Source organism: Colletes latitarsis, chromosome 4 (genome assembly GCF_051014445.1).
Source record: "Colletes latitarsis isolate SP2378_abdomen chromosome 4, iyColLati1, whole genome shotgun sequence".
Classification (NCBI taxonomy): domain Eukaryota; kingdom Metazoa; phylum Arthropoda; class Insecta; order Hymenoptera; family Colletidae; genus Colletes; species Colletes latitarsis.
In genome coordinates, this window is record NC_135137.1 from 39,598,779 (window position 1) to 39,613,031 (window position 14,253).

A 14,253-nucleotide genomic window follows, 5' to 3' on the forward strand; every position below is an offset into this window, starting at 1 on the left:
GCGTGTACTATACTTTTAGGAAACTAAAAGTAATTTTTAGTCAACGTACGCTGTCGGTAGATTAAGCTATAATAATAAAACAATTAACCGACTATACAAAAAGCCGCGCAAGAACTTGAGCTGCAGTAGGCGAAAATAAAACTTGAAACGCTATAAAATCGATATCAAACCAGTTTGGAGCACGTATGGTCGTTCAAGGCCTCCATTTCGGGCACTAAAATTAGAACTTGGAATGTAAAAATGCAAATTCTTGAATTGTTATATCCGTCTCTGAAAATAAAATTATTCCCGTACCTGTCCTTTGGCGATCCTCGGCGAACTTTAGGTCATCGTTCAGTTTAAAAGAAGGTAATTAATCTCGAAAAGTTCTTCCCCCCTATAAATATTCCTACCCCACGAAAGCAAATTACATCTGTCCGGAGCATTCTGTTCTGTCTGTAAAAATAAACGAGTTGTACAAGCGATCCGTCTTAAACGCCCCGCCCTGTATTCCGTCGTTGGATGAAATTCGCGTCCAAATTAACGTCGAGAGTCCGTTCGACGCTTCGTAACGTCCGACAGTCCGCTCGAACGCCCACGCGCGAGTTAAAGAAACTTTACTTGCTCATCGAGAGCCGAGAGCTTCGAAAAAACCACCCTCGAGCGCGCGTTAATTCTTCCGTGTCGCCTCCTCGACGAAAACGAGATTGCTCGTTACTCGAATTAGGCGGATTTCGCGTACGTGTAGGGTCGGACGAGCGTTTAATCACTCGTAAATAAGACGCGCGTACATTCTGACCCCTCGTTGCTACAGTTTCCTGAAAATTATAAACGCGTCGGGTCAAAGATAACGTAAATTACTAAATAACTTTTTACACGCTTCAACAATTTTTTATGGCGGAAAGCACCCCTTCTACCGATAAATTTTTAATTTCTTCAAAAGTTGGTAACAAAGTTTGCTCGTGTATTTAATTTGGTTTCATACGAGGGTTGCGGGGTGATAAAATTCGAGGAACCGCGCGATGGATATCGAGAAAAATCTGAAAACGATATCGTTGGCAGGGTCGGCGATTAATCAGGGACCGGTAGGAAATTTATAAGTGTCTAATATCGGGAATGCAAATCGCCGTGACGGGAATATAACCGAAAGCTATCGTACTGTTTTCGTTACATTCCGATGCGGCCGCGTCACGAACTACAAATACTCCGGTCGGAAGCCACGAACAAACAACATATAGAAACTGCTGCATCGTTGTTTCTATGCAAATGAGCATGCACGCGGGCAAAAGTCCGTCGGATATAGGTCTCGCGCGTTAAAGAGGACGAGAAATCTCGCGGGGAAAGGTCAAAGGCGCGGCAGACGTTCCACTATCGCGCGCGCTACGCCGACAAAAGATCTAATTATCCTACGAGCGATCGTTCCGCGATCCCGAAACTTCCAGGAATTCTTACCGCGTTCGCCGCGGACGCAATTTAATACCGATTGCGATCTACGAAGAAGTTTCACCGGCCGGTGGAATTCTCATTTGGCTCGGTCTCCGGGTACCTCCTGGACCGAAATACGGATTTGTCTCTCGTATCGCACGATCATGCTAGTCCCCTCAGGATTTTATACGTCAAAGAATTAAAAAAGAAAATAGCAAGAATAAATCATATTTTTCTTAGAATGGATGTTACGATTAGCGTTGTATTTTTATTTAATAAATGTAATCTTCCACTTAATCCTGTATCGTTTCGTTGGGCGTAATTTTTATTTCGTGAGCCCAAGATTCGTTTTCACCCTCGACTTTACCGATAAGTCTTCAGTTCGAAGTTGCCATCGGACGGTACCTAGATAGCAGAAAAATGGCGTTCGACGTAGGGGGGTTGGTTTAATAGGAGTAACGAGTGCATCGAGCGGGCAAAAAAGCTAATATGTAAACCGACGTGGAGGGAAACGGTCATTAGCAGTGGAGCGAACGTGCCGGATGTTGTTTCAGGATGCTGCAGAGGGCTCAGGAATCGAAAATGAACATCAACTGCGTGGATCCGCTGGGACGGTCCGCTCTTCTCATGGCGATCGATAACGAGAACCTGGAAATGGTGGAGCTTTTGATCGAGCACAAGGTCGATACCAAGGACGCGCTTCTGCATGCCATCTCCGAGGAATTCGTCGAGGCGGTCGAGGTCCTCCTGGAGCACGAGGAGAGCCTCCACAGGAACGGAGAGCGTCACGTTAGTCGCTCCTCTCCATCTTCTTGCATTCTTTTTTTTTTAAAATGTCGATTAATCGACTTTTAAGCGTCCAACGATCATCCAAAGTCCCAGCATTACTCGCGTCCACGCAATCTCGTTTCAGTTATCCAAATTCCTCCTTTGGTTCTCTCTAGGAGATAGTCGAGAGAGGATTCCGTCGACAAATAGGTCGACCCGCATGTTAACCTAATCCCCACAATCCGTCGAAACATTCTTCGATCGGTTTTGGAGGGAGCTATTCGCAGTGTTCGCCACCGTTCTAAGCTGTCCCTTTGAAGAATGCATGGACGACACGAATTCACCCCGGGTCTACAAATTCGGAGACCGTTTTGAGTTTCCGGGATCGGTGGACCCCGGGAAAACGACCGATCGGATCTCGTTTCCGGCGTAGCATGCAAATGGGCACACGTACCCGCGATAATCTCATCGGGACTGAACGCCGAGTAAAAAGGAAAACTCGAAGGCGCGCAGGGACGCGAAAATCCAGCGTCGGAAAGTTTAATTTCGATCGGCTTACGCGCGGAACTAGTACTCGAATCGTAGACCGTGTGCCATTTATTTTTAAAATATATTATTATTACACTCTCGTTTCGTTAATTTTAAGTTTGCGAAAAATAAAGCTTCTCGAGCTCGTTTCTTTTTTATTTACACAGAATGTATCTGGAGGCGACCGTTGCTTGTGGTATTTTACTTTATTCGTTATTTAGCGTGGTAGTGGTATTAAAAAGTAACACCAATAAACGCAAGAAAAGGCAAGTAGATAGTTTCCCTGTTATCGAACCCATTTTTCACATTGGTGCAGAGGCAGGTTAACAAAAAAGAGCGTTTACTAATCGCCGTGAAAATGTCTTGCAAAGCAGCGAAGCGAGTAATCGCTGCGCTCGAATAGACATTTTCTAGGCGATCAGCCACCGTGCTGTAAAAAGTTAACGCGAGATCAATGTTTTAACGCCTCCGCGACGGGAAATGAGATTTACTTTTCCGGACGGAGGCAAAAGTCTGCGGCAGATAACGCGCTTCTTCGTAATTTCTATCTTTTAATAAATTCTGCAGCGACGTAATTTAGAAACGAAATCACCCACGCGTGGAATCGTCCGAATATAATTTCGGATCCGCGTAAAAAGAGTATTTTGTTCTTTCAGAGCTGGGAAGCCGTGCCGCCGGATACAGCGACGTTCACACCAGACATTACGCCTCTGATTCTATCCGCGCACAGGGACAATTACGAGATCATTAAGATCCTTTTGGATCGTGGATCCACGTTGCCCATGCCTCACGATGTTCGTTGCGGGTACGTGAACCGAGTTCGAAGTGCACAGCGTTCCGTAAATAATATAGAATAGCGGAGCCGCAAGGTGCAGCGACTGCTAACAAATATTCGCGTTTAATACGAAACTTAAAACGAAATGAGAATAAAAGGGAACAATAAGTTGGGTTACGGTTCTTGTCGTTTATTTAAGGAGACGAAAGTTTATTCGTTAATAAAGCCCCGGTAAAATGCACGCTCGGAGGGCTGCAATCGCTCGTTAGATATACCATTACACTCTGATTAATTCCCTCGGCCTGGTTTAGCACCTTCTTGCCCTTGCAATCTCCGACCAGACTCCACGCAAGCTAATTACGTTAGGGTAGATGCACTGCGCGCTCCCCTATCGGCAGAATGAAATTTCATCCGGCGAATCGCATTATATTTGTCATGTACGATAAACCTATCCCCTAGTTGAAACTGAAATTTCGAAATTTCGTAAACATCGGCCGAGGGATGTTTGCCTTAAATAATTACGACGAGAAAAAGAATACGATCCAAGAGAAAACGTCCGAAAACCTCCCCTTTCGTAAACAGTTTCTTTGAGTTTCTACGAACAGAAAATATTTGGACGTTTCCCCAGTTGTGTAAAATAATTTTTATCATTATTTTTCGACGGAAAAAGACCCTACAGAAGTCTGCGATCAAAAGGATCGGAGATGTGACGTTTTAAAATTTGAAAAAAATTGCGATGTCAAACGCGTTTTATACACTTTTTTCGCGAAATTTTAAAACGCAATTTCCCTGGTTCTATTTATCACACAGTTCTCTGTATGGCCTAATTTTCTCTGTTGAAAACTAATTAAAAAAAAAAGTTATTTCACTTCTTTGAAGGCGTCCTGTAGGGTTTTGGAACGCAACAGAACTGAAACAAATTTACCTTTTGAGCTTGTTTTTTATATTCTGATTTCAGAACTGCTCGTATAAACTTCATAAAATTTCCTCGAGCGGCAGAATGTCTATATTCTACTGTTTGTTTGTCGCGACTCGAAAGTTGTATTTTTCACTTGCGTCATTTTTGCATAGTTCGCTTGTTAAAAGTTGCAAGTGGCACTGTTCGAGTACTTTCGCGCACGAGATTCGCCAGAACGCTTATTTTTGTCGGCTTTGTGATCCGCAGGTGCGACGAGTGCGTAACTTCTCGAAAGGACGATTCTCTGAAGCATTCCAGGAGCCGCATAAACGCCTACAGGGCTCTGGCTTCGCCGTCCTTGATCGCTCTTTCCTCAAAGGATCCTATTCTGACTGCCTTTGAACTCTCTTGGGAACTTCGAAGGCTCTCCTTTCTCGAGCACGAATTCAAGTGCGAATACCAGGTGAGAAAGACGCACGTTATTTACAAAACCATAAATATTACTCCGACAGTGTGAAACGATGCGATTACCATTACAACTGGAACGGCCATCGTTTGCAAAGGGACAGAGCGATTTACGTTCTATCGGTTAAATTCTTTGAGCAAAGCTATTTCTATATCTTCGACCCTCGATGGTTTCAGATAGACGCGACAGGCGAATGGATCGTATCGACCCATAATAGAATTTCCATTTTATGCAGGCTTCCAAAAGGAATTGTGCCATTAAATTTTGCATATACTTTCAATATTACATTTACATACAACATGCAGGGTGTTCGGCCACCTTTGGGAAAAATTTTAATGAGAAATTCTAGTGGCCAAAATAAGACGAAAATCAAGAATATCAATTTCTTGATTGACGTTTCGTTAAAAAGTTATTAAAAAATTACTAAAGTTCAAATCATTCTGAAAAAATTATTTTCCGATGCGGGGGTCAATTACAATAATTTTTGGTGAATAGATATACCCCCGAAATCCTACGGACTTACGAGAAAAAAATTCTTTACCGAAAATACGATGTCTGACCATGAATGGTCATTCCCCTGAAATTCGGCGAAATTGAAAAGTTTCGAATCGTCTTGGAAAAATTATTTTTAGTTGCAGGGGTCAATTGCAAGCATTTTTGGTCAACAGACATACCCCCGAAATCCTACCCACTTTCTAGAAAAAAATTCGAGAACGTGTGAAATTTTTCGACGAAATTAAAATATTTCAAATCGTTCTGAAAAAAATATTGTTAGCTGTGGGGGTCAATTACAATCATTTTTGGTGAATAGACATACCCCCGAAATCCTACTCAGTTTCGAGAAAAAAATTCATTACGAGCGGAACTTTAAACGTTAATAACTTTTTAACGAAGCCTTCATCAAGAAATTGGTATTCTTGATTTTTGTCTTATTTTGGCCTCTAGAATCCCCAGGGGTGGCCGAACACCCTGTATAAAGGCTTTGTGGAACGATACTTTAAAAATCCCGTATATTCGTAGCAATACAAGGATATTAAAAATGTCTCTCTATCTTCTACTTCCGAAGAATACAGAATCTGCGTCAGTAAAAATGGCGCTTCATCCCCGTGCTTAGGTACAAGAAGAGGCCTAATCAAGGCTAGAGACGGGGGCCAAAGTTTGTCAACCGTACTTTTCCTCCCCGAGTCTTTATCTTTCTTTCGGCGTGGCGGAAGTTGAAATGCTCAGCACGGTCGACTAACTTTTGATTTACGTAAGAATAAATCATGATGGCGACCATCCGCGACAGGCTTCAGGGTAAACTGGTTTCCATTCCCTTGTCTTCTTTCGTCGCCACATGCTTTTCCCGTGTCTCTTTCCGCCGTTTGGCGAAAACCCAACAAATTTATTGATCCGGCGTATTCTATCCTTGACGCCAATTGTCCTCGATCATTAAATACAATTATGTACAGCTTTGTTACGTAGCATAATAAATGAATAAAAAAGTGTCGAACGATTAGAAGTATCGCGTTGATATTTCGTTGCCGTCCACTCCAAACAATTTAATCGTCCTAGCTTATACTTTCCCGAAAGAAAAACGATGGATCTTCGTCGGAGGATCCCCGGTAACGCTGGAAAGCGGACCGCGAAATTCAATTTGCTCGTGGGAACGTGATCCCGGTCCGAAAAAGTGTCTGCGAATCCAGCGGGAGAAATATAAAACAACCTTCGAAAGTTGGGAGTTTCGTTCCCATCTCTTCCAGTCTGTCCTACTTTTCCTCTTGGTTCGAACGTTTCTTTTCGCGTTCACGGATCCCTCCTTGTAAATCGGCAAAACTCAAGATTGTACGTCCAACCCCCTTGTCTTCGACGCTTCTCGTATCGTCGGGTCGTTCCGCGAACTCCATTCTACTCTCGGCCACATTGAAAACAAATTGCGCTGATTCGCCGAGAGCAGCTGGTTTCGTTCCTCGAGGCACCGGTGGCACGTCGCGTTTTCGAGAGGTATTACGAAAATGGAATACGAAAATGCGACAGCGTCGTCCTCGAGGATCCGCCGTGATACGAAACGCCACCGTATACCATTCTCCTCGCACGAAACCTTGGAATACATAAGCCTTTCTTCTCCTTTCGTTCCGCTCGTTATTTATTTTGCGCGGAAAAATATTCGCGGAGAGAAACTTTGAATGTCCGAGCCTCGCGAAAAACCCGCGGGTCTATGAAGTTTGCTCGGAACCCTGTGGAATTTAAAATAGATATTTTATTTATCTATCGATTCGTCCGCCTAGGAACCATCGTAGATAAAATTCGTACGTCGTAATTGGAAAGAGCATCGAAGAACCCCGGCGCTCGTAAAATTGTAAATAACGCAACCGTAATCATATTGGACAAGAAGATGGGAATTAAGTGGAAATCGAGTACCGTAAATCGAAATCCCCGAGCCAATGCTTCAACGTCCGCGCTCGAATTATTTGCTTTGTAGAATTTCCGGCGGGCCTGAACGCGATATTGACTCGTTTCGCTTTTGTTTTTGGGACCAGAACAAAATCGAATGCTCTACAAGTAACATAAACAAGCCCGTGGGTGCAAAAATATTATCGAACGTCGGCGAACGGTGGATACGCGAACGGAAGAAAACCATTCCCGCGTTTTTCAATTTCGTTCCTCTCGTGTGATCATTTCTCCGACGTAAGACATCATGTTCCCCGGCGGGGTGAACGCGCTGGTTGTTAATTTGCGAAAACATCGCGCGTATACTTGGCTCGAATCCGTCTTCTCGGTAGAAAGAAAAACCAGAGACATCGAGGCTCTGTGTCTTTTAACTTTTCATTCAAACGAATCGCGTTGGTCATCGTCTTTATCCAATACGACGGAAGATCACAGAATGATGGATTCTTTAATCCATTTTCCCAATCGTGATTTCTTAAACTTCTCGAAGTACGTCGAAGTTGGAGAAATGGATCGAAGGATCTCCATCGCGTTGGACGAAGACGAAGAGGAAGACGATAATTTCTATCGCAAGATAATAATTTTTTTGGAAAACTTGCTTTGCGGAAGATCGAATTACAATATTTTGGTAAGCTTTACGATCACGATATTGGCAAAATATACTCGTTCGCGTATCGCTTTGATGTGGCGAATGTGTGCGTTGGCACGAAGCCTCCAAATACGGCCTCGATGGATGGAGGATACGTATGATTCCTGAACGTTTCCGTCGTCCGTTTCCGGTTCGAATCGTTTTTCCAGCAGACGAACGAGCGCAGAGATTGTCGACCAAGGCCGAAGTTATTCAACGATATTCAACGATTCGATCGTAATCGCGTTGTGGCTGAAATAAATCATCCCTGATGGGGAATTGATTGGGCCTGTCGGATAATCGGTAAACGATTAACGGGTACAGGGTATAGGAAGCCGATCCTCGTCAGTCTTCTCCTTTTCCTACGGTAAAAACATCCGACAGCTTGGTTTTTTTTCCCCCCGGCAGTCTATGGAGCCATCTTGAGACCTTTTTCAAACCGCAATTCTGTCGAACGTTCCACGATATTCCATGAAAATCTATTTACCTCGTATTTACTTTGGTTGCATTGTGTATTTATACCGACGATTGTCTCGATATTTTTCCATCCCATTGGACGGTCTCTTTGTTCCACGATTCGAACCCAATAATATCCAATACGACGAGTGCTTCGATGGTCGTTTAAATGGATCTTTTACGCGATCATCGGACCAAGGAAACAAAATTATTATCCGATTGGAATCTCGTCCCTCCACCGTTTCGCGAGATAAAGTTTCCAGAGGATTATAATCCGAAGATTTTCAGGTTCGATCTTTAAAAAAGTAGCTCGACGTTGTTTCCACCGTCGGGACGTTTTACCCTCGAAGTTTCCCCGAAAAATAAAGTGTCGTTCGCGCAAAGAAACAAGAAGAATTCTTGGCGTAAACGTGGCCCAAGAAAATTCAGCGTTAGATAGCGCTCGTGGGAAACGACGTTCCAGACGCGTTACCTGTTTCTTAAAGAAGAAGTTTCGCGACGTCGTTGTACTTGCGTGCAAGTACCCAGAGAAAGGAACTTCGGTCGATGGAAGTTATAAACAGTCGCTTCGAAAGAACTTCTTCGCGTCTTGGTCGTTGTTGTCGCGCATTTGTTGCTGAAAACGTTGACGTTGGGTTTCCAGGAGCTTAGAAGACAGTGCCAGGACTTCGCCACTGCCTTGCTAGATCACACCAGAAGTTCCAAAGAGCTGGAGATCCTGCTGAATCACGATCCCACCGGACCAGCTTTCGAGCACGGCGAGAGGATGCATCTGAATCGGCTCAAACTAGCGATCAAATTCAGACAGAAAAAGGTAAATATAATCGTATCGTCGATGTGATCTCGTTAGGCTCGTATGAATCGCTCGCGACGAGTCCTAGCTCGGAGATTAGACCGTAATAAGTACAATTTCCCCGCGACATGACCGGAAATCGGTCGACCGATATTAGATTATCTCGAAATTTCCAGTTCGTGGCCCATCCTAACGTGCAACAGCTACTGGCATCGATCTGGTACGAGGGCCTCCCGGGTTTCCGGCGGAAAAACATGGTCCTCCAAGCCCTGGAGATCCTCCGGATCGGCGTTTTCTTCCCATTCTTCAGTGTCGGCTACATAATCGCGCCGCACAGCGTGGTCGGTCAAACCATGAGGAAACCGTTCATCAAATTCATCTGTCACTCGGCCTCCTACTTCACTTTCCTCTGTAAGTATTTATTTTCAACACATCTCGCGCTCGTACAACGACATATCCGCGAGCAACTTAATCGTCATAAAACGGTTTAGGCGGAAAGATTAGAAACTTACGACCACTATTAATAGCAAACCGCTGTATGCCAGCAACGGTCAGTAAAGCGACTTCCTCTTTTTTCTATTTTCGTTCGTGGTAAATCGAGGGGTGGGGAGTCGTGTGGCTCAGGTTAGAAAGCTCTGATTTACACGAATACGAGCGCATTGCCCACCTCCCCCTCTTCCCCCGAGATTAACCGAAGTTGTTCTTGAATAATCTCCTGAAATTCGTCGCGTCCTCGAGGAGAGTGCATTACCTTCGCCCGTCGCTCGTGACTCAAAATATCGTTAGCCTAACTTCCGGGTCAATTACGCTTTTCCGTGCTCTCGGAGCTTCTATCCTTGAGCTGGTCCTTTGAGTCGCGCTCTCGAGGCCGTTCTCGAAACGGGCTATCCGCGGTCGAGTTTCCAACTGCGGTCACATTAAATTCCTACGACCTCCGTCGTAGAGTGTTTCGCGATAAAAGAGCACGTAAAATGGCGATGATGGACCCCCCGACCAGGAATTCTATCAAGAAATCCCGCGCTTTAGCGCACAGCCTCGACCAACGTACAACAAATTTAGGCTAAAGTGAAAATAAAAAATATGTATTTTACGATAAAAAGTCTTGCAAGGAGAGATCCCCAATTATTATAAAAAGTACTGACTAACAGTGAAGTTTCTTCGATGTTTATTTTACGAATTTTAACTGCATACCTCAGGTATGATTACGATAGTATGGAGAAGCGCTGAAAATCTGACAATAATCCACAACTGCTACTTGGCCCTATCATTCCAGTCTATAATGGTGATTGATGTCTCAAATTTAGAGCATTACCGTGTCGGCTATTATTGGTTTAGGTATTCGTAAAGCCACGGTACTGAGAGGTATTTCTAAACTGTTTGGTGGTAGGCTTCGATGTTTGACTTCCCGACGTGCCGAAAGGTAAAATACGTCGCTGGAAACGAGGCCGGGCCGAATTCGATAAACTTTCGGGCAAAAAGCATGGAATGTAAACGGACTCCTTTTACATCGAACGTCTCGGAGGAAAGAACGTTTGGCGCGAGTGAAAGTCATGCTGCTCGCAAATCATTGGTCCCGGATAGCCGTTGCTCGGTAGCGACAAGTTCGAACGAATCGCGAGTAGCATAGATTTCAAATATTATTTAATATTCATTTTGTTCTGTGATGGCAGACGGCCATCATCCTTGTCCTAGACCTCGATTCTAACGCGTGTGTCTGTTCGCAGTCATGTTGATCTTGGCTAGTCAAAGAATAGAAGGCTTGATTGGCGATTGGGTGGGTCACAACGTCCCACAACACGAGCCAGCGCCGACGAAAAGGGGCGCTGCGCCGACCATCATCGAGTGGTAAGAAAATATTTTTAACTACTGCTTGTTCTCGTTTGCGTCAACGAGGGTAGAACGCGTAAGGGAGGAAACGGACGAGCAGTCGATTATTATTTTTCCCACGAACCGTCTGCCAACGTTCCCAAGTACAAGTGCCACTATTGCCTCCCTTCTTGCATCAATCTCTGTTGGAGTTCTTACGAGACGGAATTACCACCACCGCCGTTTCTTCGGGCCGAGTTCCCAGCAACTGTGCGATTAAATCGAAGATTAAAGCCTTCTTACAAGGATCCCCTTAAAATTTAACCCTTTGCACTCCCCTGGCGCCGCTGTGGCGACAAACATAATACGTATCATAGCTCGATCGAAGTTTCATTTACGATGACACAGATTGAATTTAGAAAATATATAAATAAAATTTAAATTATAGGTATTCGTATACATGTTTGTGGAAAAAATATTTTTTTATTTTTAAAAATCACAAAATTTAATTTGGTATTGATAATGGTTCACATTACTGAACACTCTGGGAATGCAAAGAGTTAATGGACGTTCTTTTTAATATTTTGTTCCACTTTGAAGGAGTGTGTCTCAAGACTAGAAAATAAAAGAATAATCGGTACATACACATAATTTAGGATTAGACTTACCACTGGATACTGAATCCATGCTTATTTTAATAACATTAAGCATAATTTTATAATCGTAAAGAGCACCAAGAATTTCATCAAAGAGAAACGGGTCGAAAGAATACATTAGGTGAAAGGTCTACTCGTATACCTCGTCTGTGTTTCTATCTCTTGGACTAGACGTATCGGTAAACTAGAAACCTACAGGGAATGTGTAATAACAATTTTATTATTCAAACCAAAGAAATAAGTCTCATGGGACCCCTTCCAACGAGAAACGGAACCTGCTCGTCCCTGGCGATATTACCCCGGATGACTTCCGTCGGAATCGAATGGTTGTAGGGATAGGGGGACCAGGGACGTTCGAAATTGCATTTCTGGGAGACTTTGACGTCTCGAGGCGCGTCCCAACGGGCGCAGAGTTTCGCGAAAATCGAATCGACTTGTGTATCGCAGGTTCATCCTGGCCTGGGTGTCCGGTTTGATTTGGTCCGAGGTGAAGCAACTGTGGGACGTCGGACTCGAGGAGTACGTGAACGACATGTGGAACGTGATCGACTTCGTCACAAACTCCCTGTACGTCGCGACGGTCGCGTTGAGGGTGGTGGCCTACTACAGGGTGCAAAAAGAGATGGAGAGCCAGGGGCCCCAAATCGTGTTCGAGCTGCAGCGCGAGCAATGGGACACGTGGGACCCGATGCTGATCTCCGAGGGTCTCTTCTCCGCCGCCAATATTTTCAGGTCAGTACCGTTTGCTGTTCCACGTCAAAGAAAGGGTTTTTGTCCACCCGGATCGGAGAGTTTGACCACCTCTCGTTAATCGCGATCGATAAACAATAATTCGAGAGGCGAAAACGTTATTCCCGCTCGTTTCCGCTAATATTTCGCGCGTCGCGGTTTTAATTAAAAGGGTAATTACGAGTTTCCGTATTTCGAAACTAGCGAATTCCCGTCGGTGTTAATTAGGGATTTCTCTCGCAGCATTAATTTTTACTTTACTTAAAACGCCCCCGCGCGTCCACGCCCTTCGACCGCGACGCGTAATTGAACACAGAGCGTGAAGTCGTTTGATATTCTTCCAGCTCTTTGAAACTCGTCTACATTTTCTCCGTGAATCCTCACCTCGGCCCCCTGCAGGTCTCCCTGTCCAGAATGGTTATGGACATTATGAAATTCTTCTTCCTCTACGTGTTGGTGCTGTTCGCATTCTCTTGCGGTAAACGGATCAGTCAAAATTCTTTGAATGCGCGCCTTTAATTTCGCCCGATGAAATGCTAATTAACCGATCGTCCTCGATAGGCTTGAACCAGCTGCTTTGGTACTACGCCGTCATGGAGAAGAAACGTTGCCCGACCGCGATGTCTCATTCCCCTAACGCTAACGTCACCACCGACTCGAATGCCTGCATCGTTTGGCGGCGTTTTGCCAAGTACGTAATAAATATTAACGAGGAAACCCGCCTCGAAGTTTCCGTCTATTTAGTATAACGAGTTCTATAATCCGATTCCACCAGTCTGTTCGAAACCGCGCAAACGCTCTTCTGGGCCGTGTTCGGACTGATCGACCTCGAAAGCTTCGAGCTGGACGGCATTAAATCGTTCACCAGGTTCTGGGGAATGCTCATGTTCGGTACTTACTCGGTCATCAACATCGTCGTGCTCCTGAACCTTCTGATCGCCATGATGAACCATTCCTATCAGTTGATATCCGTGAGTAGATAGCTCGAACTAGAGCTGTTCGAGTGCTCGAAAATTGTCAACATCGTTTAGCAGCGAATTACTCTTTTAACGTTTGCACGAGAATAAATTCGAAATTGATCGAAATTAGTTTTGAGCTACTGATCGAGTGCACGAACAGCTTTAAATCGAACGTGGCGGAAATCAACCGCCGCGGGGTAACGTTCGTTTCCTAATTCCACTCAGGAACGCGCGGACGTGGAATGGAAGTTCGCCAGGAGCAAGCTCTGGATCAGTTACTTCGAGGAGGGTGGAACAGTTCCACCGCCGTTCAACATTATCCCAACCCCGAAAAGTATCTGGTACATGGGCCAGTGGTTGTATCGGAAGCTCTGCGGTCACAGCAGAGCCGCCAAGAAGGAACACATGCGAACGATCAGAGTGAGACTGATTGTAGATAAATCGCCACGGTTTCTGCTCCTCGTTCGTTGAGCCAGAATTGGGCAAGCTCTCACCAAAGGCGAATAAAGATTGTAGATCAACTACAGAAGTTTCCTTTTAAAAATTTACTGACGTCAGTTTACGATCTACGATTCGTATTCGTCGCGAAGCCCAATTCCGATTTGGATTGTCTTGAAGATAAACGATCTGTTTTGTTCCCCGTTGTTAGAGAAAGGTGAAGCAAGCTTCCGAGAGGGACATTCGGTACCAAAGCATTATGAGGAACCTGGTTAGGAGGTACGTGACGGTGGAGCAGAGGAAGGCGGAGAGCGAGGGGGTGACGGAGGACGACGTGAACGAGATCAAGCAGGACATCAGCGCGTTCCGGTGCGAGCTGATCGAGATCCTGAAGAACTCCGGGATGAACACGTCGACGGCCAGCGGCGCCGGAACCGGTGAGGCCACTTTGCACGATTAGTAGACGATTCGCTAGCGCAAATTATTTTGGTTAGCATCGTAGAATCCGTTACGGTAGAATAC

At 44.8% G+C, this 14,253-nt stretch overlaps 1 protein-coding gene across 5 annotated transcripts in view; it reads left to right on the plus strand.

The window, feature by feature from the left end:
* Trpgamma (Transient receptor potential cation channel gamma) overlaps positions 1-14,253 on the plus strand; it is a 79,899-nt gene that overhangs the window by 61,412 nt on the left and 4,234 nt on the right. For 4 of the 5 annotated variants that reach the window (XM_076763080.1, XM_076763079.1, XM_076763081.1 and 1 more), the window contains 12 exons: positions 1,959-2,193; positions 3,357-3,505; positions 4,641-4,836; positions 8,994-9,164; positions 9,320-9,554; positions 10,868-10,988; positions 12,053-12,337; positions 12,679-12,812; positions 12,896-13,025; positions 13,110-13,305; positions 13,519-13,713; positions 13,943-14,168. In XM_076763080.1, the coding sequence (XP_076619195.1) occupies positions 1,959-2,193; positions 3,357-3,505; positions 4,641-4,836; positions 8,994-9,164; positions 9,320-9,554; positions 10,868-10,988; positions 12,053-12,337; positions 12,679-12,812; positions 12,896-13,025; positions 13,110-13,305; positions 13,519-13,713; positions 13,943-14,168 (2,273 nt within the window). The remainder of the gene's footprint in view (positions 1-1,958; positions 2,194-3,356; positions 3,506-4,640; positions 4,837-8,993; positions 9,165-9,319; positions 9,555-10,867; positions 10,989-12,052; positions 12,338-12,678; positions 12,813-12,895; positions 13,026-13,109; positions 13,306-13,518; positions 13,714-13,942; positions 14,169-14,253) is intronic. The other variant, XM_076763083.1, reaches the window with a different exon arrangement.